This window comes from Cyphomyrmex costatus, unplaced genomic scaffold (genome assembly GCF_001594065.2).
Source record: "Cyphomyrmex costatus isolate MS0001 unplaced genomic scaffold, Ccosl1.0 scaffold5, whole genome shotgun sequence".
Lineage (NCBI taxonomy): Eukaryota > Metazoa > Arthropoda > Insecta > Hymenoptera > Formicidae > Cyphomyrmex > Cyphomyrmex costatus.
Genome location: NW_017279267.1, coordinates 765,540 through 790,936, shown reverse-complemented (window position 1 = coordinate 790,936; position 25,397 = coordinate 765,540). Strand labels below are relative to the sequence as shown.

General features: G+C 32.4%; 1 protein-coding gene across 1 annotated transcript in view; it reads right to left on the bottom strand.

Moving 5' to 3' along the window:
• Nucleotides 1–973: 973 nt before the first annotated feature.
• LOC108778260 (titin homolog) overlaps nucleotides 974–25,397 on the bottom strand; it is a 38,462-nt gene continuing 14,038 nt past the window's right edge. Inside the window, 5 exon segments of the mRNA XM_083287330.1 lie at nucleotides 974–1,329; nucleotides 5,691–5,833; nucleotides 14,882–15,065; nucleotides 20,720–20,939; nucleotides 24,700–24,941. Coding sequence (XP_083143456.1) covers nucleotides 1,211–1,329; nucleotides 5,691–5,833; nucleotides 14,882–15,065; nucleotides 20,720–20,939; nucleotides 24,700–24,941 — 908 coding nt within the window. The 3' untranslated portion in view covers nucleotides 974–1,210.

The following is a 25,397-nucleotide window of genomic DNA, read 5'->3' as shown; positions in this document are numbered from 1 at the left end:
CAATAGCAGTCTCCGATAGACCGATAACCAATGTTGTCGACGAGATGCCTTTTAATTATCAATAATAAAATTATATTCGATAAAACGATGGAAGCTCGTGATCCCGTTAATTAAAAATTTACGAATCGCGTGTGAATCCTCACACTCGTTTCACGTTAAAAAAAACGCTTCGATGGATGCCGAGAATTTTGTAATATAATGGTGTGAATAGTGATGGATGGAGGCCGAATTGAACAGCGCAATTTGTCTCGATTATCACAGCCATAGTGATACGCGATAGCAGCCACTCCAATGGCTCGGTTAGCAGTTTGTGCTCCGAGCCTTTATTGTTTACCGGTTATTGGTTATTTGGTTATACGCAGATTTATGATTTTACTGTAGTTTTGGTCATTTCTAGCTGCGAGAGCGACTGAGCTATGATAACTTACCGAAGTGCTAATATCGAGTAATCAAATGCGTACCGTATACAGCATACGATCGATATTAATAGCGTCGCCGTATCGTTTCACAATGACCGAATAATTTGCTTCGCATCTGGTAAGCGACATGCTATACTTGCGGTAATTTAGTCGGTACGAGCGCGTCTTGTTGGGTGTCGCATGGAAATATTTAATGGAATTTCGCAAAGTAAAATTCGATCGAGTCGAGCTAAAAATGAGGCACATTAGTGCCCGATATCAAGAACGACTTATCATTTTAACAAATAATAACTAAATCCATAATACTCTTATAAATGAGTACATAATATTGTTAGTTCTCGGACGAATTAATTAGCTAAAGAGATTAAAACCGGCCATTCACTGAGGCGTCTAACCTGCGTGGAAAATTTTAATCTCGTGTATAAACGCTTGAATAAAATTGTGCTAGAATTGACGAAGGTATTATTTTGCGATATAGAAACGCTTCGACATAAATCTCGCAAATGCCGAGCGATCTACATTGCGTTTAGAATAACGTTTCAAGACAACGCAGCCAACCGCCTCTGTCTTTTCGCCTACGTCTTTTATGTCAACGTAATATGTTAATGTAACACACTCCCATTTTGGCCCTCATGTCCATTCTCGTCACGATAATAGAAAAGTTCGTGCGGTGCACAGGTGATAACGTTTCGTTCACCGTTGAGAAGCACTGTCCCTTCGTCATCGCCACGAAGTGGCTCTCTCATCAACCTGGGTAGTTTTCGTGGTACCCAAGGAAGCTGGTCGAGCCTTCATCTGAGCACCTGACCTGATCGGGCTAGAACGGCAGCCAAGAAGAATAGCGATGAGCTAGCGGCATCCGCTCGAACGAGCCGTGCACCGCTATGATGTAACTCGGCTAAACTTTCTCCTGAAACAGTGTTAAAAACACTCACAAGGAAGTGCTCGCAGATCCTTCTTCGACATGAAAGCATCGCGAATCTTTACGTCTGCCTAGCTGGGCCTCCACATAATTAAAATTTATTGAATGAATTATATAATAATAATAATGCGCTACGCTTATAACTCTCGGATATTTTATAAAATAATAGTGCGTAATTAAAATAAAAGTTATAATACAAATTTAAAATCTAATGCAAACATTTTAATATTAAAAGTACACTTTTTTTTTTATTAAAGATCTCTTAGTTTGAGCTAAGTAAAATCCGAGGTTTCTCATAAAAGGAGGACAACAAAAAAGCTTACTACAATAGTGGGCTAATCCACAACGTGGAAGATGTGGTAGAAATGATGAGTGACAGAGTTCTCTACTTGTCAATTGAGAAAAATAAATTTTCGGTCAAAGCGGATCTTAATGCTTAAATATTTTACAGTAAATTTATGTACATATATCCAATCCTGCAAACCATGCGTTAAAAATTTTTTTTGGTCTTGAACGTAATTATAAACAGAATTAGAGTAGGGATATTATTATACATATTAAATTGACAAGCAATTTAATAATTTTCATGCTAATAAGCATCTTAGAAGAATTTATAATTTAATGCTAATCTATAAAGCGTCTTAAAGAGAGGTAAATTATTTAATTTATTGTGAAATAATATTATCTCAGCCATGATTCGAAGCCGAATCTCCCGTATTCTATTCATAGGTTTCACTCATCATTCGATCACCAAGACTTTAGCAGTAATTTGTCGCAATAGCTAGGAAATCCATGAGATCCGGGTCCAAATTCCGGTTGAAGTATAGTATTTCTCGCAATAAATTAAATTATTTATAATTTTTAAGATGCTTAGATTAGCATCGAATTATGAATATTCTTTTAATAGTAAGATGTTTAATGATTAAAATTATTACATTCAGTTTAAAATGTGATATTACTATTCTAGTTCTGTTTATGACTGCGTTTCAAGACCGAAAAATATTTCAGTGAGTGGTTTATAGAATTGGATATGTATTGTACATAAATTCACTTTGAAATATTCAAGTACTAAGATCTGCTTTGACCAAAAATAGATTTTTCTTAATTAACTTATTCGTAGGTCTAATATAAATTATAGTTTTCCTGTTTGTCCCGGAAGTTAAACTCACTGTTATTGCTGTTGTGATCATGCAGTGATTCGTATTTTTTATCACTGTAATGTAAACATCTGATGCAGAACAATTTTATTCTCTGCATAATATTCCTTATTTACGATCTGTAATAAACCTTTTGAACAAGTGTGTCAAAATATGAGAATTTTTATAACAATGCATAAATATGAAATGTATATTTTCCATCATTTTATAATTTTAACAGAAAATTAATTTCTTCGATTTATTTTCTTTTACAAAATATATATTAACCTACTGTTGTAGCTAATCCTTTATTTAAAGACATTATAACAACAATCGATAAATTACATTTTATAAAAATAGAGAAAATGAATAAAGGGTTTTATCATGCACCAATTTCAGTATCACATATTTAGCTACATTGTGAATTAGCTTCTATTATTGTTGCAGTAAGATCTTCAATGTAAACGCTTCCTTGTCAAATAGTGTGAGCTTCGATCAAATTTAAACGCGTTTAGTGAACATTAGCTTGTAACGAGCTACATAATGCAAGTATCAAATGGTGCTTTCCAGCAAGCGACACAGTGTGACATATAGTGATCATGTCACCTTTGTTTAACATTAGCAAACAACAAGGATGTAACGATTCACTACGTTACACTGTGTTATCTTACTGGAAAGCACCCAAAACATCTGATACAATTTAGTTTCAATTGAGATGTGTCGAGCCTGTGTGCAGTTCTACGCAGGATAATCGAAATGACGTTTGCGTGAGTCATGTTGTAGCACGAGGTTCCTGTGGGATCGTGAAATCCCCGGCATTTGATTCCAAGTAAAACCGCAGACACAATCGTATATACTGAAAGATGTTTGAATTTATGAACAAACTATTTTTGCATGCCGTGTGAAGTGAGTCTCTTCGTCATCGACATCGTGTCATGCAAAATTCTCTGTTATCTCTTTGTAAAATAGAAATGTTTCTACTATGATATATATATATATATCCTTATTTTTAACTTTCTGTTGAAAAGAAAATATAAACAATTGAAACAATCTTATTAAAGAAACGAGAAAATTATTCTGTTTATTACGGAGCTTTTGTATAACAAGAACGTGCTAGTAATGAATACTCCAAATTAAAAATTGTATTTCTTTTCCTTGACAAACTATAATGGTTTTACAGAAATCTAATATTGATCAATTTAATATTAAAATTAATCATTTATTTTGAGTATTAAAAGTATTGTTGTTCTGCAGTATAATTCAATATTGCCTTTTAGTATTAAATTAGCCAGTATTAATTTTTGTAACAGTAATAAGAAAAATTAATAAACATAAGTAACAAACATAATGAAATAAAAAAAGCTATAGAATTTTTTACAAGAGTTTTCTTTTGTCTTGGAGAATGTCATACGAGTTTGATAGACAGAGATTAACTCGGAAACCATAATGCGTAAGTCGCAACATCAAAGCATTTGTGCAAAGTTTGTCTGTATAGTTAGAAAACTCAACTTGCGTACTTAGTTTCGTCACGAGTTCCTGCGCGAAAGCGTTTTAAGAAGATCCTTTATAACAAGTTCCGACATGCGAACTTTCTCATAGGAGTCAAACACCAAGAGGACTTTTAGGCGCATCTGCGAGCGCAGTTCAAGATAAATATTAAATACTTCAAAAGCATGTACTTCGGTAATAAATAGCCGAGTCTGCAGCTATTACACAGAGAGTTATACTGAGTTATAAGCAAACGTTTCAGCTTTTGTAATAGGAGCAAGCGCGAATACCGTGCATCAGTGAATGTTGTGAATTCGTCAATTATTAAGACTTGCAGCACGATTCCCTTCTAACTGTTATCAGACTGTTTCCTACCACGTTAACCAGCAAAATCATTTAAGACAAGTTTTCACAGGCTGTTCCAAAACCAGATTAAATTTCGACGATAGATTTTTCGAGACAAATTTCAATTCCAAATTAAACGAAACGTGTGTGCACATACAAAGGTAGTACAATAGAATTCCTGTACTATTTAAACACCGTTTAAACGAACATTCGATCGTTCGAACAGCGTCATCAAAGAAACGAAAATAAACATTTCACGTATTTCAGTATAAACAAGTATGTTAGTTACATATACACGAAGTGCTCTTAATTCATAGTAGTTTAAATTCTACAAACGTGTAATATTTGCAAAATGTAAAAATGTTACGTATTTCCTAAATAAATTGATTTCTACAAGTTTTGAAGCATATGTTCCTTTAATAAGTTTCATGATACAAACAAAAAGAAAACTATAAAAATAGCTAAATGATTAATAGAAAAACGAAGAAAATAAAAATAAATATATTAAAGTAGACTGTTAATATAGTTATAATTTGTTTGTTGCGTTTACAAAAAATATCATATAATAAATAGTTTTTTAAGTTAAAACATTATTTTATTCATAATTGATTATATAGGATATATTAGCGGTGCAATTTGGATAACAGGACATTTTGGTTCAAATTTCGCGTATGCTTGTTAACTGCGGAAAATCCCGCCAAAAATGTGAGGTGTGGTTTCATGAATAATGTGTTAAAGCTGTAGGAAGAAAGTAATTTATTTACGGTCGCAGTTTTTAGAATATCCTTTTAACTTTAAGTTTTTACATGAAAAAGCTTCGTTCTATATTTCTCAAGAAAAATTTTAAGTCTTTTTTTGAATATTTTCTTTTATCAATATGTATAGATAATGTTTCAATAAAACTGAAAAAATGCCTTTCAAATATATTAATAATCATTATGATTCAAATTGTCTCAGCCTTATATAATTTGATTTTTAAATCTTTTTGGTACAAAAATTTAGCAGTAAATTGGACACTTTGCTTTTACAACATATAGCGATATTATGTATCTGACATTACTGTCAATATGTACATCAATAGTGAATGTTTAATTTGATTGAATACACTATGCGACTTCAATCTTTGATATACAATTAAAAAATTTCGGTATTTATTCAAAACTCTTTAGTATTTTTTGTTCTCCGATTAAATTAAATATAATGAATTATTATAAGTATATCTAATATAATAGAAATTTTATTTTGTAGCAGTTTTGATATATCCTATGTAACGCAACTGAATCAGATGACACTAAATATCGTAAATTTTATACGCTACGATGATAAAAGTGATTGCACAAAAGAGCAATCGAAAAATATCGATAAATAAATTATCCTCACCGTTCAAAACATGCACGTGAATTGTGGCGGGTTGGTCCGGCATGGTGGTAAGCTGGCAAGTATAATTTCCGCTATCCAAAGGTCCGACTTTAGCTATGCTGAGAGTCGAATTGGCCCCCTCTTCCATCAGGTCCGTTTTCACGCTATAATAGATAGATGCAGTATTGAAATTTCAACGCCCCAAAATCTCGCCAAGAATATTTCATGCACTGTATATATTTTGTACTACACATTGAGAGAAAGAAATAATTTTGCAATTATTGCAATTTAACTGTAATTTATAATCACTTTTGGTGTCCGTATACTTATGTACTAATATTGTAGCAGCAATTAACTATAAAAATGGAGTTAATCTAGTAAAAATATGATAATTTTACATGTAATCTTTTTTACAATGCAGTATTGCATTATTGAATCTGCATATGTTCAAAAATTTTAATTAACGAGTCCTCATCAGAGTATCTGTAATAATCATAAAAAAACATCTCCTACAAAAAGCTATTAATTGAATGACTGAGTACATCTAAGATTAAAAATGTATCAATCACGACAACAGGTTTTTGGAAACATTAGTTTCTCGAGAAAAATGGCCAACGCAAAGTCGTGAATCGTTCGCTGTAGTGCGAAAGAAGAGAGCATCTCCTTAGGCTAACGAGAACTCCTCAATTTTGCCGGTTCTACTGCCCTTGCGCCTTGCTTCTTTGTCCTAACTAATCGCTGATTCTCCATCACCACTCAAGTCGTTTTTCTTCTTTCCTCGACTTCTTTTTATCTCCACTCTCATTCGGCACGCCCGCTCCTCGTTCGCACGCTTTTATGCTAACTTTCTTACGCGGTAGAAGATAAGTTAATTGCAAATTGAGCCAAAATTATCGGTTCTCGCGAGAGTGGTGTGCATATGCGTACTCTGTGCAAACAATATGGAATAATAAGTTTTACCGAATAAATATTTATACAAAGCCGTCGATCTTGATAACGCACTTCATTTCTATCAACGCTTGTTTTTTCTCTTGGCTGCGTTAAATTGCGTATTTCAGTCTCGTGTAAACAATTCACAAATTTGCTTTTATAAACACGAGAGATGCGTTATTATAACATAGTATCACAAAAGCTTGAGAAAATTTTGTAGAGTATAAACAATTTTTCTGTTTGCATTCCTAGAAACAAAACGTGAATCACGAAATTCGAAAGAATTTACAAACACAGTACTTAACATATAATATTTCATACTTTATGTCGATATGTTATTATTCCCGCATGTTTCTAATTCTTCTTGTATCGACGTCACAAAACAACGTTCATCATTCGTATAACATCGGATCTACATAAATCATTGGATATAGCAGTTGCTTATAACGAGATCTGCCCATTTTGTAAAATCGTATTTTGTAAAATCGTAAGTTGAAAAAAATGGCGAAGAATGCGACGAGACAATGACTTCGTTAAAGTGCACTAATTGCAGGCAGAAATATAGCCGGTTTCTCTCGAGGGAGAAAAGTTTCCGCGTAAAACTGCATGCTGCAGAGACGTCTTGCGGAAAATTGCTCTCGTACTTGACGTTCCTATTTTTGTGAGAAACTAGCGGAAAAAGGGGACTGTTCGAGCGAGCATTTTGTACGAATGCGAGGTGCAAGTGACGATTCGGAGCGTTTCAGCGAAGCGGTAAATATTGAGAGATGACGACACACAGTTAATAGTTTTTAACATGATTACGATTTTATATCTTTTCAAAATATCAAAGCTACATGTAATAATAACGGTATTCGGTAAAGTAAAAAAAATATGAAAGAGAGAGAAAAACGAAAGTTAAAAAAACAATATGATTATAAAAGTTATAACGTTGACAATTCTACGACTTTGACGACGATCGCGTTGGAGCTATAACATGACTTTCAGTTCGCGCTTTTAAAGGCTACTTGACAGCTAGAGCGGCAAACGTTTGTCCGGTAAATATTTCACAGCGAAAATTTTTAGCATTTCCTTTTTGCGTTCTGTACGCGACAGACGTGACCGCACGGAACAGAAGTGTGCGCTTTTATCGCGATACCGCCCTGAACGTATTGCCGCTACGTTCGCCATGTATCCTCTGGGAATAATATAAGTTCTCTAAGTATTATTTGATAACTGCTCTCTCTTTTTAGTTTTGTTTTAACGACTGATCATATCGTGCCGAATTTAATGTGACTTTTCTCGCAAGACCAATTGATATCTTTCATGGTATAATGCAATAAAGACTTTTGAGAGTAAAAGGATATTAGCGAGAGTAGAGGGAGCAAAAAAAGAGCAAGAGAGGAATAAAAGCACCACAAAGAATGATTTAATCTGGCAATCTTGTCAAATGGATTCTATTAAGGATTCGATTCACGCTACTGCAACTGTTTTACTTAATTGGAATGCGACTGTCCACGATTTTCCGCAGCGAAGCATTTCTCTCTCCCATCTCTCTCGTTGTAATTTGGCAATGACGTAACCTCACATGTCGCAATTGTTGTTCAATAGTTGTCGTTCCCTTTACATTCTACCACTGTTAACGTGAAATTCCGCAGGGAGACAAAGCTTTCCCTTTTACAGCTGTTTCCCCAGCTTCGTTATCCTTTCGCGAAGGAACGTCCTTATTTATGCCGGGTTGCGTGTCGCTGAGAGTGGAAACTTGACCGAGAAAGGTTTTGAATCGCGCCGAGCAAGCGAGACTTTAATCGAAAAACTTCCTCCATTGCAATTTGTCGCTTTCGTTATCCCCAGCCGGTTGAACACTGGTAGGTGATCGCTCGTTTATCCGTGACGTCGAGCGTCCACTGCCTGCACCCACCAACGTAAGAGAGCTTTTGTGAGAGAATTCTTACAATTAATCCGATACAGAAACGAGAAATGAAAATAGAAACAGTTACCAGGAGTCGTGGGATCAATTTAAAAAAATAGCATGGTCCAATGTAAAGTTAAACTTGGGTATTTATGTTTTTAAATATAGGTTTAAAGTTGTGCTAGAAGCTACACCTTTATTTCAATTACTGTACTGTAAGTAATTTTTAATTTTGTGCTAATTCCACAATAGTTTTTAGAAGAGGTTGAACGCCGCCCAGCGTTAATTTTTGCGTTTGTGAATAAAGTTAAGCTGCGTACGGGCTTAAGTAACGAGAATTAACGTCACTAATTAAAATTTCTATATGCATGACTCGCGTAATTTTAATGCGATGATAAATGGCAATTGGCCAAGTTGCGGAATGCAATAATTTGGAATAATAATTAAGGGATTGTGTCATGTATTAAATTAAATATTGTTTATATATTGTAGAAACTGTATCTTTTATAATCGCTTTAAAACTTGTACTTTATTTTATCCTTCCCGGCGGGCTTAATAAGCAAGCATAAAATTCAAATTTTTTTTACATGTGCGGGCGCGCAAATACTCTTACAGGTACTCAGTTATTTTTTTTAGCAGTACTCGAAAATTGACAATACGTAACATGTGTAAAGCAGTCGGCAAACGATGATTAATCGTATACGAAACACTACTTTGATCAATGGGTTTGATGCGGCTGTTAACTCTATATAAGCGATTAGCTATTTCTTTATTCGCGGCGCAATCAACCGAAACGCATCTCAGTATAGTATAGTACCTACTAGCAATTTATCATTCAACACGATGTTGTCACGGTGAATGCTCTTTTTGTCACTGCGACATGGGACGTATCCGTTATGTAAAATAAGTTCAATAATATATCTGTTAGTGTTCTTGTATATTATGTGACAACAGTACGAAACTGTGCAAAACGAAAATTAATGTTTATCAAACATTACGTCTTATTTTATATATTTTCGTAAATATTAAATTTTAATTAGACAGAATAGCACAAAGAAATGTAGGAATAAAGAAATATAAAATTTTCATAAGGTAAAATAGCTACTTTTTTCATAAAAATTTAATTAATTAACAAACGAGGTATCTATTGTAGCTTTTAGGCAGCGGCAACACAGAAAGTATGATTTTATTGAAATATCTAAACATTTAAAATTATTAGACATAAATCTAAAAATAATTTTTTTTGTTGAACTATTAAAATTATCATATAAAACATTCAAGCATAACAATGCAGCAGAAGACTGATATTTTAGCAACTAATTTAAACGTTCTACGTTAAAAATAAGTATAATTATTTTGACGATCTGATAAAGTTTATTTTCAAATTTGTATTTAGTTAAATTTTAAGATGCTTTATCAAAACTGATCTTTATCCGTAAAAAGATACTGATCTTTATCCGTAAAAAGATTCTTTCAATTTTAATAATGTTGTTACGTGTTTATTTAAAGAAAATCAAGCATCAATTTTTAGTAAAAGTCAACAAGTTCTGTTTTCGCGATTTAGAAATGACATTGGAAAAATTTCAATTTTTTTACACATAATATTTTCTTTGATTCTCCGTTTGGATATGAGCCAGAACTTAAACGCAAAACAGTTGGTGTATATATATTTGAAGATTATAGCAAACATTTTCATTGTCTATTGTAATGACATCTCTTCATTGATTTTAATTTCCTGTCGTGTGTAAAAAAATCGGCGGTCGTTTGTGATGGATCACCACACATTGAGAAAATAAATACACAAAAGCGCTAATATGTTCAAACGAGTAATGTCCTTTATCACGGTACAGATTGAGCCAGGTTAAACCTACAATGGGAATAAATTAAGATAGATCGTAAACATAACGTTGATTCGACGGCGTGGAAAATTCGATTTAACGCCGGTCAACTATGGCTACGCTTTGTGCATTACTATCGTCGTCGTAACCGGAGGTTTAATTACGATCCCGAAAATTTAATGTAATTTGACACTGCGTAAAACGTTATTTTCCACCGTGTAGTTCCCCTTCATTCGATGATCGTTACGCCGTCAAGGGTCCTACTGTAATTTAATGAATTGAACGTGATGTTAAGCGCTATAAATTCATTGTCACGTTACCTTCAGCCCGTCCACAATAATTCGATTAACGATTAATTCAAATCGTTGTTATATCGCTACTTTAGCAACGTCCAAAAATGTATGCATGTATACATGTCATTTAAGAAGATATTGGTGAGAAATTTTCAATGCTCCATTTCCATCAAATATTCGGTATTAATTGGACAAATTATAATATTGTATTTGTATAGTATTAATTCTGAAACAAATATAGATGTAGTTTAGAAAGAAAAGTGATTCTATATGTATAATATAATGCCGAGAGAATAAAATAATTTATTTTTTATTGTTAAAGATAAATTAATTCATGCTAAATAAAAATTTTTAATAAAAAAATTCTATCAAAATACCGCAATGTTGATCGGAGACGACAATATCTGAAAGCGTGAGACCATCAGCGACGCATCGTTAAATTATAGGGGATAGAGAAAGTCGGATAGACGTCAGGTGATTAATTAAATGAAAGATTAAATTAAGCCAGATAGCAATAATTCTTGCTCGCCCACCACTGCAGATGCTACTGTATTGGGGAAACGAATGCAACGGTACTGCAGCTTTATGTGCAGCGTGTTTACGGTTTGTGGTTCACAGAGAATTTCGCGTGAAAGCGAACGAAAGAGAGAGAGAGAGAGAGAGAGAGAGAGAGAGAGAGAGAGAGAGAGAGAGAGAGAGAGAGAAAGAGGGAAAAATAATATTTAAGCATGATTATCTGATGTATTCAAACTTGGCTCAAAATACTGAATGATTAAAAAAACACGTAAAAGGGAAAATGGAGAAAATGCAAAGCTAATAGAAACGACAGAAATCAATCTGAGAGATACAATATAATAACCGAAAGATTTTAATCCATTCCGACATTTTAATTTTTACTATCTCTTATAGAACGGCGTTAATTAATATTTTAATGTGTTGCAGACGGCAAAATATTTAGCGTCGACAGTATTGTTGCCGGGCAGATCGCAGAGGGACGTTATTCTCGCAACGGGATCCACGACCTCGTGTATGTACAGTCGTCCGTATGTACAGAAACGCGCAACGCAAACTAATTTCATTTACTGTCCCACCGTGTCTCACCGGCACCTAACTTTACTGTCAGGGCGGGCCCATGGAAGCGTCGGTTTCGACCAAGAACCGGCCCCCCAAACACCGGAACCTTTCTCGTTGACACGCTGCCATCCTAACTCTCGCGGCTGCTGTCATCAACCACCATGTACTCCGTATGAGCACTCTACCGGTACGTATTTTCGGGTCCTTCGGGGATGTTCTTGTATCCTGGCCCGAGAAATCGCGAGCAAAAAGGCGTACTGAAAGCGATGACATATCTGCGCATCAGATATACGAATATAAATTTCACGAGAAGCTCCTATGAAACTCTCATAAAAAACGCAAATGTTCGATATTAGTATACAGTTTTTTCTAGAGAGAGCTTATAGAAGAGAGTTTATTTTAAAATCTTTTAAATATAATTTTTATGTATGCATATAAACGAAAAAGGATTTCTATGGTTCTTTTTATGATCCATTTAACCGGTAATAATATAAATATATAAAATATAAAAAACAACTTTTGTTTCATATAGTAATAAATCTTGATACATTTTGTACTATTCGTCCGTTGTTATAAAAAAAATTTTCGAAATTCGATTGTTTAATATAGTAACATAAATAAGTTGTCAAAGACGTGTAAGTACATTGCTATAAATTCATTCCTCGTGAATCGTCAAATTTTCATTTCGTTTCGCTTTTTGAGATTGCAGCTATGAACATATATTCAACATGATAAATTGCATCATTTATCATACTTAACAAAGTGACATTGGACGAGACAAGAAAAACGCGAATATGCGACAATGTAGAAATGGGGTGAAATTTTGTGAGTTTTTTTCGATTTTCGTGAAATTTTTGAACTCGACTTGAGTAAAGCGTGTAAAACGACCGGAACACGTTGCATAACGGAATGTTTTATGTCCCATACCTCATATATTATTGAACGATGTGAAACGAACTATATATTAACGAAGCTTAATACGACAGCGCGTCGCTCTTGCCTTTTTCTTATTTCCGCTTGAGTTTTATTCAGCGCGACAGTTGAACGAGCCGGCAAATCTCCCCTCCATTATATGGATCGCGGATAATGAATTCTTACGCTCCAGAATCGGTTCTTTGAAATTATACTGTTCCAGCCAAGTTGCAGAGAATCTATAATAATATATAATCCGAGAGAGACGCAGAGGAAGAGGGAGCCGTATTTTTTAACGCTCCGACGGAACGTACAAAGAGCGGGAATTATGGTACATACGCGATCTAAATTTGACTTTTCCCGGTCGTTTCTACAGGAAGTTGACATAGTCTTTCAACCGCGCATAAATGCCCGTCAAACAAGGAAAAGTTTCGTGAATTAATTACACTTTGCTCGCATAACCGCGTCAAGTTTGTCTGACATTTAGATTATGCATTTCTCATATTTGTCGAGAAGCATTCCGAGCGAGAACGACTTCGCGCGAGCGAATTTTGAATAATAGACCTATTAAGCTTAAAGACCTCTTCGCACCTATGCAATTTATGGCTTAGGATATAGTTGTATTATACATATTATAACAATTTAAAATTATATATCTGTGTTTGCTTTAGCACTGAAAAACAAATTTGATATTCTTCGATCATATATACACACAGAAAAGTACACACTGTACGCAAAAAATAATTACTTGTTTCAAGTATTTCAAAAGTTTATATTTCCGCAAATCTGTTATAAGTTTATCACAAGCATCAAATTTATTCAAAATAATTCTGAATCTACGTAAATTTAATATTCCAATCATGATTGTTAAATTAAAACAAATTCGATTTGCTTATTATAAAGTTGCTTCTCTTTGATCAATTTTATAATATTGTTCAAAAAAAAATTAATTTTTCTTTTAAGTATATAATAATTGTTAAGTATATAATAATTTTTCTAAAATTTGTAAAATAAATATATTTTAAGATTATTCTCAAGAAAATATTCTTTGTTAAAATAACGTTACTACTACTAAAAGGAAGAAAGTAAATTAAGTAACTTTCCTTAGAAATAGAATAATATATTTCTGTATATAATTAATAATTATATATAGACTATTAATGCCAATTTTATATCTGATCTGATAAATTGTATCATCATTACCTAAATAAATAAATTAAGAACCAATAATATTATATATTGTACCTCAAGCGTCACTAGTGATCCACGCTAAATTTTTCGTTCAGGCCATTTAATATTTTGACAAAAGGAAACGTAATTAAAAATAATTTTTAATATTATACATAATTATAATATACAATGCATGATTAGGCTATCTTCTTTATATAATAACTTTATAATTTTTGAAATTGAAGTTATTTAACAAATGTAAAGGCAAACAAAGATACCGTGAGTTACCGATGACTCACATGCGTGGTGGTCATTTAGTCAAGTCACTTAAAAACTGCCGAAATATAATATGTAATACACAAAAGTATTAAAAAATATCTAAAACATAAAAAATATGCATCTAACATTTTATTAAAGATGATTTGAATTCATATAGCCTAACTGTTAAGTTAAAAGCAAATATTTCATTTTTCTTTTCACATTTTAGGTAATATAAATAGCGATTTGTTTCATTTTGAAGCATTGTACGAAAAAGTGGAAGATGCTAATAGTTCATGTGTATGTGGTCAAAGTTGATAATAATATTAATAATAGCCATTAAATATCTTTTATTTAGCATATTCATGCAATATTTAATAAAAACATTACCAAGCATAATAGTAATAGTAACCAACTGTTTAGTAATAATTAGAAGAGTAAGATAATATTTTATCGTTTAATTAATTGATTTAGTAAATGGTTTATAATGTGTTTATATTAAAGATTTTATTAAAATTATTTCCGAGCTTTAATAACTATATTATCTGTATCATCTAGACTTTTATCAGTGTTTTCATATTTGGTCTTATAACATAAAATATATGTTGATACACCACTTTAATACATTTATCGATATTGTGTGTTTATTGTATAAAGTATTATATTTATATTATATTATAGCGCACAACACAATTCTGATGTAATAGATGAAAGACGGACGAAAGATGTTAGCAGCTTAAAAATATATAAACTGGTTAAAGGACAGATTAAGTAAAGAATATGCCTTCATTTCTCTTAGCTAAGCGGCAGAAAGAGAATACAAATTCTCTTAAAAATTCGGATTACCTGATACCGCCTCTCGTCGTATCGTAGTTTAGCACTCTATTGCCGTGGAGCCACTGGACGACGCTGTACTGCACCTGCATCGCTATATGACGTACGACGCACAATAGTTCGATGGTGCTATCAGCTTCATAGTATTTGTCCCGCAGTGGTTCGCCTAGGGCGTCCACTATTTGGACGGACGGCGCTGAAAAATTCAAAAAGTAAAATTCATTAGGTATTAATTTTCGATCAGCAATTATCTTAAGAACTCGGATAATTCTTATTTAATAACATCTTTTATCATTCTCGGAAAGAAAGTGAAATTAATACTCTTTCCAAAAGTACATTGATATCTCTTCGGGTAGCAAACATCCGAAGTGCCCGACGCGAAGTCATAATTTTGGTCAATGAGAAAAAGATTGGGAATGTCGCAGCCAATTCGGAGCTTTCCAAGCGCATCGTCAACTTAAAGTTTTCATCCTCTTACAAGAAGTTTTCGAATCCCTATATTTGAAGTAGAGGTACTTATAACGCTTAGTTTAAATATATCAAAGTATTCGTAGCTTGTGCGAAAGTTTTGTACATGATATATTATGTACGCGGAGCCATACTGTTACACTTTTGTTGAAAAGCTGTCTTTCATTTGAAACGTAATATTTCAACCCATTAATTTCTGATATCCGATTTCCTTTTCAATTTATCGATACTGTCTACATTATCTCTTATTTCGCTCAGATTGTCGTGTAATCTACTATGTTATATATATATATATCGTATATTCTTGCAATTTCTCGGACTTAAGAATTTATTATTTAGTATTGGAAAATCAACAAGTGAAAGCAACCGGATATTCAAAATTGGAGCATACAAAGATATACTTTTGGAACTTAAAGTGAAATATATATATTTGACATTTGGCAAAAGAAAGAAAATTTAGCGAGAAAATTATAGCCCAGAAATAAAAAGCAGACCTACACTTTTTATTCGTCGTAACATATTTTTGTCACGATCACTATCGCAAATGGTAATTCCATCTTACGGCGATCACTTGAAAGATCCTTATTCTAACACAATCAGCACTATTTACCGAGTTTGTCAAGTTCGCCGTGGCAATTTGCGCGTCATGAAATTTGGCCGTACATATGAGCGTGATATTGGATTACATCGAATTCGGCTTCAAATATTTAACTTTATGGCCCAATAAATATCTCTCATATTGACGTCATTGTGTTGTCCACATGATCGAGTACCAAACCTGATCGAGCAAACCGATTCATTCGCGTATCTCCATCTTCCGTTTGGTTGGAATCATTTCCAATTGATTTCTCTATCTATGTAGACTATATCGTGGTCACAAAAATTAAGCAATGTATTAGGGTTACCGGAAGAAATCGTGAAAAAGGGAAACGTTTTGGAGATAGATCAGAATGTTCTCTCGCCGACCTGGTACTCGACCTCATGAATACCGTGCGAAATGTAATCTCTCTTACGCTCTCTCTTTTCTCTTTCGCCCGGTTTTCCTTTCTCTTTTTACGTTCCCCATCTGAGGTAAGCCGCATTTTATTTTACACGCTTTTTTGCAACACTATACAAAATTTTCCTCATTCCAACATCGTGTCCGGAAATATGTTTTTCGCTTATTTTTCTTTTCTTCTCTCTTTACCTAATAATTTTACGTTAACGCTTGCAAATTTCAAAGTACCATATGTTTTCGCAGTTAATACAAATAATAAAACTCCGAGCAGATATTAGTAGTTTTCTAAATACTTAGTGCGAATATTTATTTATGTATAACGTTATAGAGATGAATGTTATTAACATTACAACGTTAAATTTAATCTTAAATTAAGTGAATAAAATTTTTAGACAAATAAAAATTGTTCTCAATAAAACGCTAGAATTTTCGCATATTTCATCGCGAAAAATGTGCGAACGATAGAACTTTAGTAAAGAACAAAGCTTTCTCACTGTTACATTTGAATTTAAAACACATTCATTCTACTCTTGAATGTTTCAAGAGTCGAAAAGCAGATTAGAGATTGTATCGCATTCGTAAAACTTATGCGCTCTTTTGTTAACATCGTAACATCTTCTTTTATTAATATATTAATATTGTATAAAGAACACGCGTCGACTAAATTATAGAGAGAGAGAACGGAGACAAAGAAACAGAGATCAACGGCAGGCGTATAGGAAGACGGACGATGGATAGAGGTCGAGAGAGTAGTACTGCATACCAAAATCTCAGTTACTTTATCTTGCGGAATCTCAGTCCTCTCATGGATTAAGTGTTGATCCTTCTTTTTACGTGCACCAGCACAGCGACGATTCTAGCGTTCTTCAAATATGATACAGCGACAATGGTTGCATTCAGCAGAGAAAGCAGCTCTGCACAACTGTTGTAAAATTCTTTCATATAATTGGTTTACATTTAGATCCAGTGAGGAACTAACAAGAGCAAGATCAAGTGCATTAAGGAATTTTACAACAGTTGCAAAGCTGCTTTCTTCGTTGAACGCGGTTATTGCGTTCAGCTGACAAAGAAGATCAGTAAGCGTTCAGAATTTTTTTAATAAGTATGATAAATATATATATTTATAAATCATAAGATTTATTTTTGTCATTAGTACTTTACTGAATTTAAAAAATCAATCATAATGAAGAATTATTGAGCATTCAATGAGTGAACTGCTTTGTCTGCTGAACGTAGTTATTGTCCACAAAAAGAAGTGTTTGCTAAAATATCTAAAAAAAAATTAGATACACATAAATAGATTTGAAAATAATTTTATTAAGCTATTGAAATAACATAAAAATCTCAAACATATAATAAGCAATGCTGCAAAAAATTCATTATGACCAATTCGAGCATTCTGTGTAATTATTTTAATGATCCAACAAAATTATTTTCAGATTTGTATCTAGTTGAATTTTTAAATATTTCAACGAAACTTCTCCGTGCAGAATTGGACGAGATTACTCGTTTTATATATTTTTCTTTGTATGGCAACTTGTGATCATACGCTATTGATTGTATCTTGGGTATGACAAAATTTTCATGTTAAATTATATTAATTGTAGTGTACGAAGAGAAAATTTTTCAGCATTTACATAATATACTATACTAATTGTAAATAATTACTAATAATAAATAATTATAAACTCAACAGATTAATTAATTTGCCATTGTTATACGTATATTTATCACGCAAACATAAATTCACTCTGTTCAAAAAATAGCATTGATAATTGATTGGAGCTTGCGACAATAGTGAGGCTGGGTACATTCATATCTCTTGCGTTAATTATCGTATGGCGCGATCCATCGATAAAACGCGATTGCAAGATTCGCACAATGGACAATTGTGTTTACCGTAATTTGACTTTCAAAGTTGAACAGATACAGAAAGAGAATAGAGGTTGCTGGGGGACAATGAGAATGCGCAATTCAACGATATATCGTTCTTTCAATGGCATTTGACGTTTCGGACCGCGTTACAAACGACCGCATGAAAGCTCACGCACAAAGGTATCAACAGCGTGAAACGATTAAATTTTAATTCTACGAATATCAAGTGAAATCTCGATAACACGAAGCGCGAAATAAACAGCTAACATCTCCATGTCACCATCGAGATGTAAAAATCATAATTATTCACAAAAGATTATTTATATAAAATAGCAATATTTCCAGGCAATCGATGATTGTCGCGCACACCACAGATATTATTTTGACAAATTACGAAAATGGAGAAATGCTACGAGGATAAGTACGAGGGACTTTAAGTAGATAATCCCTTTGAACTCGCGTTAGGAGTTTCTTGGCTATAACATGAAGAAGCTACGTCGTCTTATCTCGTAGAAGCGAAAGCTTACGATATAATCTCACATCAGCAAAGGCGCGCGAACCAGGAAATAAGTAAAAGAGAAAACTCTTGCCCTTTTTACTGTAACCCTGCAATTCTATACGATTTAGCGAAAACTAAGTCAAATACGATATCGCGTCTTTACTTATCTAGAACTTATTTATCTCTTTGTGCAAATTACTGTAGCTTTAAATTTGAGAAAGATTTTATTTACGATCGTACAATAAGAATGATGGACGGGTATATTTATTTAAAAAGTCGCGAAATCGACTTAAAGAAATACAAAAATATTCCGCACTGTTCAATGTACGCGATGTCAAAGTAAACAATTAGTTTAAAACAAAGTAAACGATTATTTTAAAATATCTCTCGCATGCGGGAAGAACGGTTTTGCTAAAGTAAAATTTAACTAGATACAGACTAAAACATAATTTTTTAGACTACATCAAAATAATTACGCAGGACGCGTCAAAATAATTGTGCAGGACGCTCAAATTAATCGCTAGAATAGCAAAACTTTGTGCAGCATTGTTTTTTGCAGCATGTTTGGAACATTCTACATAATTATTTTAATTATTAAATAAAATGATTGAAGTCCGTATTTAGTTAAATTTTTAGATATTTCAGCGAAATTGTTCTTTTCGCGTATGAAAGGTATTTTAAAATGATTGCAATAATTATTTACATCGTATATATTTGTGCGGAATATTTTTGTATTTCCTGGAGCAATCGATTTCGCAATTTTTTAATAAATGTATCCATCCATCCATCCATCTCTATTCTTTTTTCGTAATGCTAGTCGTGGACATCTTTATTGTTCGCCGTTAGCCTTTAAAATATTATGCATTTTCTCTCCTTACGTTTATTAAAATCTTCCTGCAGTTTGCAATTTTCTATTGTCCATTCCTCGCTCTAGCTCCCCTTAGCTGCCACTTCACCTTTACGTACCATCATTTCGCCGAATTAGTCGACACACCTCGATTACCGGACTACAACGAGATGAAGTTCTTCCGCTTTGCACCGCGCCATCCTTCCGAACCGAACAGACCGTGGATTTTCTCTTTCCTATCCCCGTCTCTCTATCTCAACTACAAGGTACTTCGTTTTCAATTATCCTTTTAAGCGATCTCCGCCGCAAGAACATTGCAGACGGAGGCAATTTGTCCGATCGCTAGCAGAATTGTGGAATTTGAGTTTCTCTTCTTCTCGTCTACTTTCTGTCGCTAGAATATTGAATCGTAGGTAGGTATTACCGGAGATGTAGCGTCTCTTTCTTCTTTGCTCTTTGGCTAATTCAAATGAGCACGAAAGTGGCATTGAAGAAAAGAACGATTTACAAAGAAAGTTTTTTCCATCTTAATTAGTTTGTGCTGATTCAAGTCTCACATTTAGCACTATTTTTAATTGTTAAAGCATATACATGTGTATAAGAATTTTATTCTATTAATTTTGTTTTAAAATATACAGTTTTCTATATTCCCCCTATCAAGTTTTTAGTTTACAAGATATAAAGAAAAATTGCGTTTTTATTCCAATTATTTAAATTTCTTTTATATTTTTTCTCTGTTCGTTATCGCGCTACATTAAATTCATTTCAGACACAGAAGGGTGAATCAAAAAGGTGTTAAATAGAAAAAAAGACATGTGAGCTTGAGAGAGAGAGAGTAAATATTAGAGAAGTTTTCGTTCTTTGCTTCGCTTCTTTTAAGAAGATAAAACAATTGCCGTCAAATTGCTCAAAAAGAATTCACTCAGAAAAATCTATAAATTATATTTTACAATATAAAGAATTTAAATCTGGCGTGAGTATGAAAAGAACGCAAATTTACTCAAATTTTTGAATTTACCCAAAGCGAGTGCGTGAATCAGAAACGTATGGAAATCTTTCTCTCGCAAAGCTACGGTTCGGTGAAGCATAATTGTCATCATTATCAATATTGCTGTCTCGAAATTGACGGTCGGCAGAAGGTCATTAGCACACGTTATCACTTACCGTTAATGTGTAGGTTGACATAAATGAACTTTGGTGGATGGGTGCTGATTTGACACTCGTATTGGCCCTCGTCGCTGCTGTTAACACGCTTGATACGCAGACGCCAGTTGTCCGGGTACTGAAATTCAATGGTATATCTCGAATCGCCCGTATATGTCTGCTGGCCCACTGTCAGCAATCTCATCTTCTCACTACTCTCCTGTCGCCGTAGCCAGGATACCTGCATGCAAATACAAAACGATCCTCCTGAAGAATTTAATTTAAAACTAAAGAAATCATTTTTATTACCTTTTTATTATTTATATAATAAAAAATTATAAAAAATTACGTCAAGTAATTTTAACTAAAGTAGATATTTCTTATATACAGATTTTCAGTTAATAAAAATAATGCCACAAATCAAATTGATCTATTATATATATTTTCCGTATTACGTTAGGTTTTAAAATTATTTCGAATCTTAAGATAAAAAATCAGCGACTTACAGGAAAAGAATGGCTACTTTCAACAAAGAGAATTGATCAGTGAGCGCTCAGTGATTCTTTAATGTGAGAGATTGGTTTCTACACTTAGATCTTGCGAAGAACTAAAGGCAAGAACCAATCATATTAAAGAATCACTGAGCACTCACTGATCAGTTTTCTTTACTGAATACAGTCAATGCATAATAAATCCCAAATCGTCAAATATAATAGGTGAATGTTTGCATTTTTTATATTGATTCTTTATTATTAAAAATCAAAAAATCATAAATGTTTGTTTGTTAAGAATACATTGCGTAGAAAAGCACATGTGCGCTTCGGTTTGATTCGAAATTGTGTGGTAGCACTAAATTCACTTCAAATATATATATTTTTAGTATAATATGAAAAGCAGCATTTAATTGATTTACCTTTATTTTTATACAACTAAGGGATGATTTAAAATGTCATCTTTCATATTTGTTTTATCTCCATCCCATTTTAAAATTGCATTTTCATTTTTAATAAAATTATAATAATTTATTAAAAATTTAATTTATAATAAAACTTTTAATAAAGAAGATTTTATTACAAAAAGAATGGGACTTATAACATTAAATCCAACTATTCGTTGTTATGATAAATTTGTTAAATATAAAAAGGTTTCTATTTTTCTACGCATTGTATTTTTTGCTAATACAGAAGCAATATGTAAAATTTAAACATTTTTATCTATTTTTATTTCTTTATTTAATTTATTATTATTCGTTTCTGTTATAATAACCAGCAATTTTTCATTTTAAAATTCAAAATAACTTTAAAACTTGACATACTAGAGTAATTTGGCTTATTTTGTTAAACGTAAAAAAGTTTCTATTTTTCTACGCATTGTATTTTTAACAAACATTTTTACTATTTTTACTATTTTTTCTTTCAGACAATCTTTTATTTTTTGCTAATACAGAAGCAATATATAAAATTTAAATATTTTCATCTATTTTTATTTCTTTATTTAATTTATTATTATTCGTTTTTGTTATAATAACCAGCAATTTTTTATTCTAAAATCCAAAATAATTTTAAAACTTGACGTACTAGAGTAATTTGGCTTAGGGCATTGTTTTTTTTGTGACCAAAAATTTATAAAAACACCTCTGGTTAGAGTCACAGGAACACAAATATTTTTTGTGATTTTTTATAATGATTATATAAATATGATGCGCAACACTATCTGTAGCCACTAAAGATTTAGATATTTTTTCGGATCAAATGTCTGCACCAGTCAACACCAAGTATTACACGTAAAAATATCAACAGGTGTATAGACAATCGTCGTACGGATTTTTCCGGTTGTATCGACAATTCTCATGTGTACGTGTTTTATAAGCAAGCATGTTGCATCGTTCTACTATCTTTTCTGTAAAAATATTCGATTCTTCTCACAATATATTTTATTTTTACGTTTTATTTTTTGATTAATATTTTTATCGCAATGCTGCGGTAATCGGAAAACTTAATAGAAATTTCAAACCAAATTAATATAAATTTATTGATTATATTGGAAATAAACTAACTTTACTTTGATTTTTCTTACAGAAACATTTTTATCGGACAGATATTTGCCTGATAACCATATGCAAATATTTTTCTAATAAATAAAATACCTTTCTGGAATTTTTCTTTTCCATACTTAAAAGAATAGCGTTTAATTTATGACTAAATTAGATTTCAATGCTTCTGTACAATAAATGAATTTATATTGTATTAAATAGAGATTATAATCGAAATTTATTCGAATTTATGTCAAGATTAGAGTAAGAGATAGCACATATGAAACAGAGAATGCAATTTATCCACGTAATTGACGTTGAGTAACATGTTGCTGAATAACCCCATTATAGATGTAATATCTTCTACATGAATCTACGGAAACTAATCAAGTATTATTGGTTTAGAGATTTGATATATAGGCTAATAATATATACATGTGTGAAGATACAAATTATCATCAGTTTTTAACTTCCGTTTTTTTCTTAAGAAATTATCATTTTTTTAAATAATTATTTTACCTACAAATGTAAAAGAGATAACTTAAAGCGGAAATAAATACATTAATCTACTTCTTTCATTTAAATAAATTCCAATATTTGTAGGACCGTTAGTATTCAAACAATGATTAAATAAAGGCCGAATGACGGTCAAGCAAGATTTAGGTTGCTACAGTAATGTGTGAATTTTATTTACCACGTATGTAGTCTTCTTTAATTGCGCGCCGAAATATTTTCAGACTTTTTACAAACGCAACTCTAAATAACTACTACTAGAGTTGCGTTTGTAAAAAGTTTGAAAATATTTCGGCGCGCGATTAAAGAAGACTACATACGTGGTAAATAAAATTCACACATTACTGTAGCAACCTAAATCTTGCTTGACCGTCATTCGGCCTTTATTTAATCATTGTTTAAATAAATGTATAATAATATTATATTATATTATATTAGTGTTAGATCTGTCTATATAATGTTGTTTGTCAGAACATTTAAGAATTAAAAAATTTCGTTACAAAAAATTGTTTTGTAAGGTTATCAAGTAAGGTTTTAAATCTTAATAGCTGAATTTTCAGACTCTGTCTTTATGCTGTTAATTAAGTAAAAAATAATTTATTTATTAAAAATGCTTTCATAAAGTTAGATACAAATTTTTAAAGTTTATATGTGTATATTAAACAGATATTTAATTTCAATTTAATTTGCGAATCTGTGGTATTGGTTAACTATAAGCTATATTATAAATTGCTGCTACGGAACAGGATATTATCTGTTCGAGCGCCAGAGAGATTCATGCGCACACAACCGATATCTGACCGCATAATTTGTTCTGTAGTTTTGGGCGTGGATAATGTAGAAACGCTGTCGTAACTGCATTAAAGCAATACGTGCAATCCAAATGAATATGGCAGTACTTGGCAATAAAGTCACTTGTAGCTTTGCATACTCATAAGGTGGTTTCGCAGCAGATTAAATGTCATTATACTTTTTTTTGTATACCATGTCAAATTTTTTTGCTTACAAAAATTAAAATTAAAATATCACTGCTGAAATTAAAAAAAATACGCACGATTATCTTAAAAACTCTTACGTTTAATACAAGATTTGAGTAAGTAATCATAAAATGTTAAGAAAACTTCATATAAATAATATTTTACGAACACGGATTTACTGCTAAATTATTATGTGCAGATTACGTATGCGAAAACCGGGTCACCAGCAGCGATTACGTGAATTTCTTCTTAAATTCGTTCCTTGAAATATAAAATGTACAAACGCGCCAGCGTAGCAGATTAATCATAATAAGCTAAACGTAGCTTACCCAAGGTGTAATAAGGCAAAATATTCTGAGATTAGTTGTGAATTATTGCACTGTACATTTGCAGCAGTGATTAAAAGCTGTGGGCAACCAGATATGAAGCACGAAGAGAAGGAGCGAACAGTATGACTGAGTAAGCGTTTTCACACTTACGGTTTTGTCCTGCAGCAACGATATTCTGCAATCGAGTGTAACACTAGCACCAGCTTGCACGGTAATGTTGGAGCTCTCGCCTTCGAAGTGAGGGCCCCATTTGTGATCATGGTGATGCTGATGCTTGTTCAAAGTGCTGTGCGTATCAAAGATGTAGTTCAGCATTGGTGCATCCGTCGGCACAGATCGCTTCGCCGCCGTCGTCGATTTCGTCGAAATCGAGTCCGTTGCCAGAGGCAGTTCTGTATCGTACAAAGAGAAAGTACGTGTCGTTAATCAAAAACACAGGGTTGGAATGTTATTTTATAAAGATAACACGGTATTGTTAACGTTACTTTTTATAAAAAATAATTTGTTACCATTACTTGTTATTAATTTTAAAAAATAATGTCTTTTACCGTTACCGTTACTTAAGAAATAGCAATTTAGTTACTTTTCTCATTACTTTTTTATAATGCTAAAGTAAGATATTAGATTTTTTAATTAAATTATTTAATATTAAATGTAATTTAAAATTTAAAATTATAATCTTTATATAGCAAACTTTTTTTCTTTTAAACCTTCTAACGAATATTCTAATTTTTTATATTAATATTTTTATTTTTTAATAAACTTATTTTTAGGAACTTCGATTGTAATTCATACATGAAAATTTTACAAAAATTTTTATTAAACATTGTTTTCAATGTTGTTGTTAC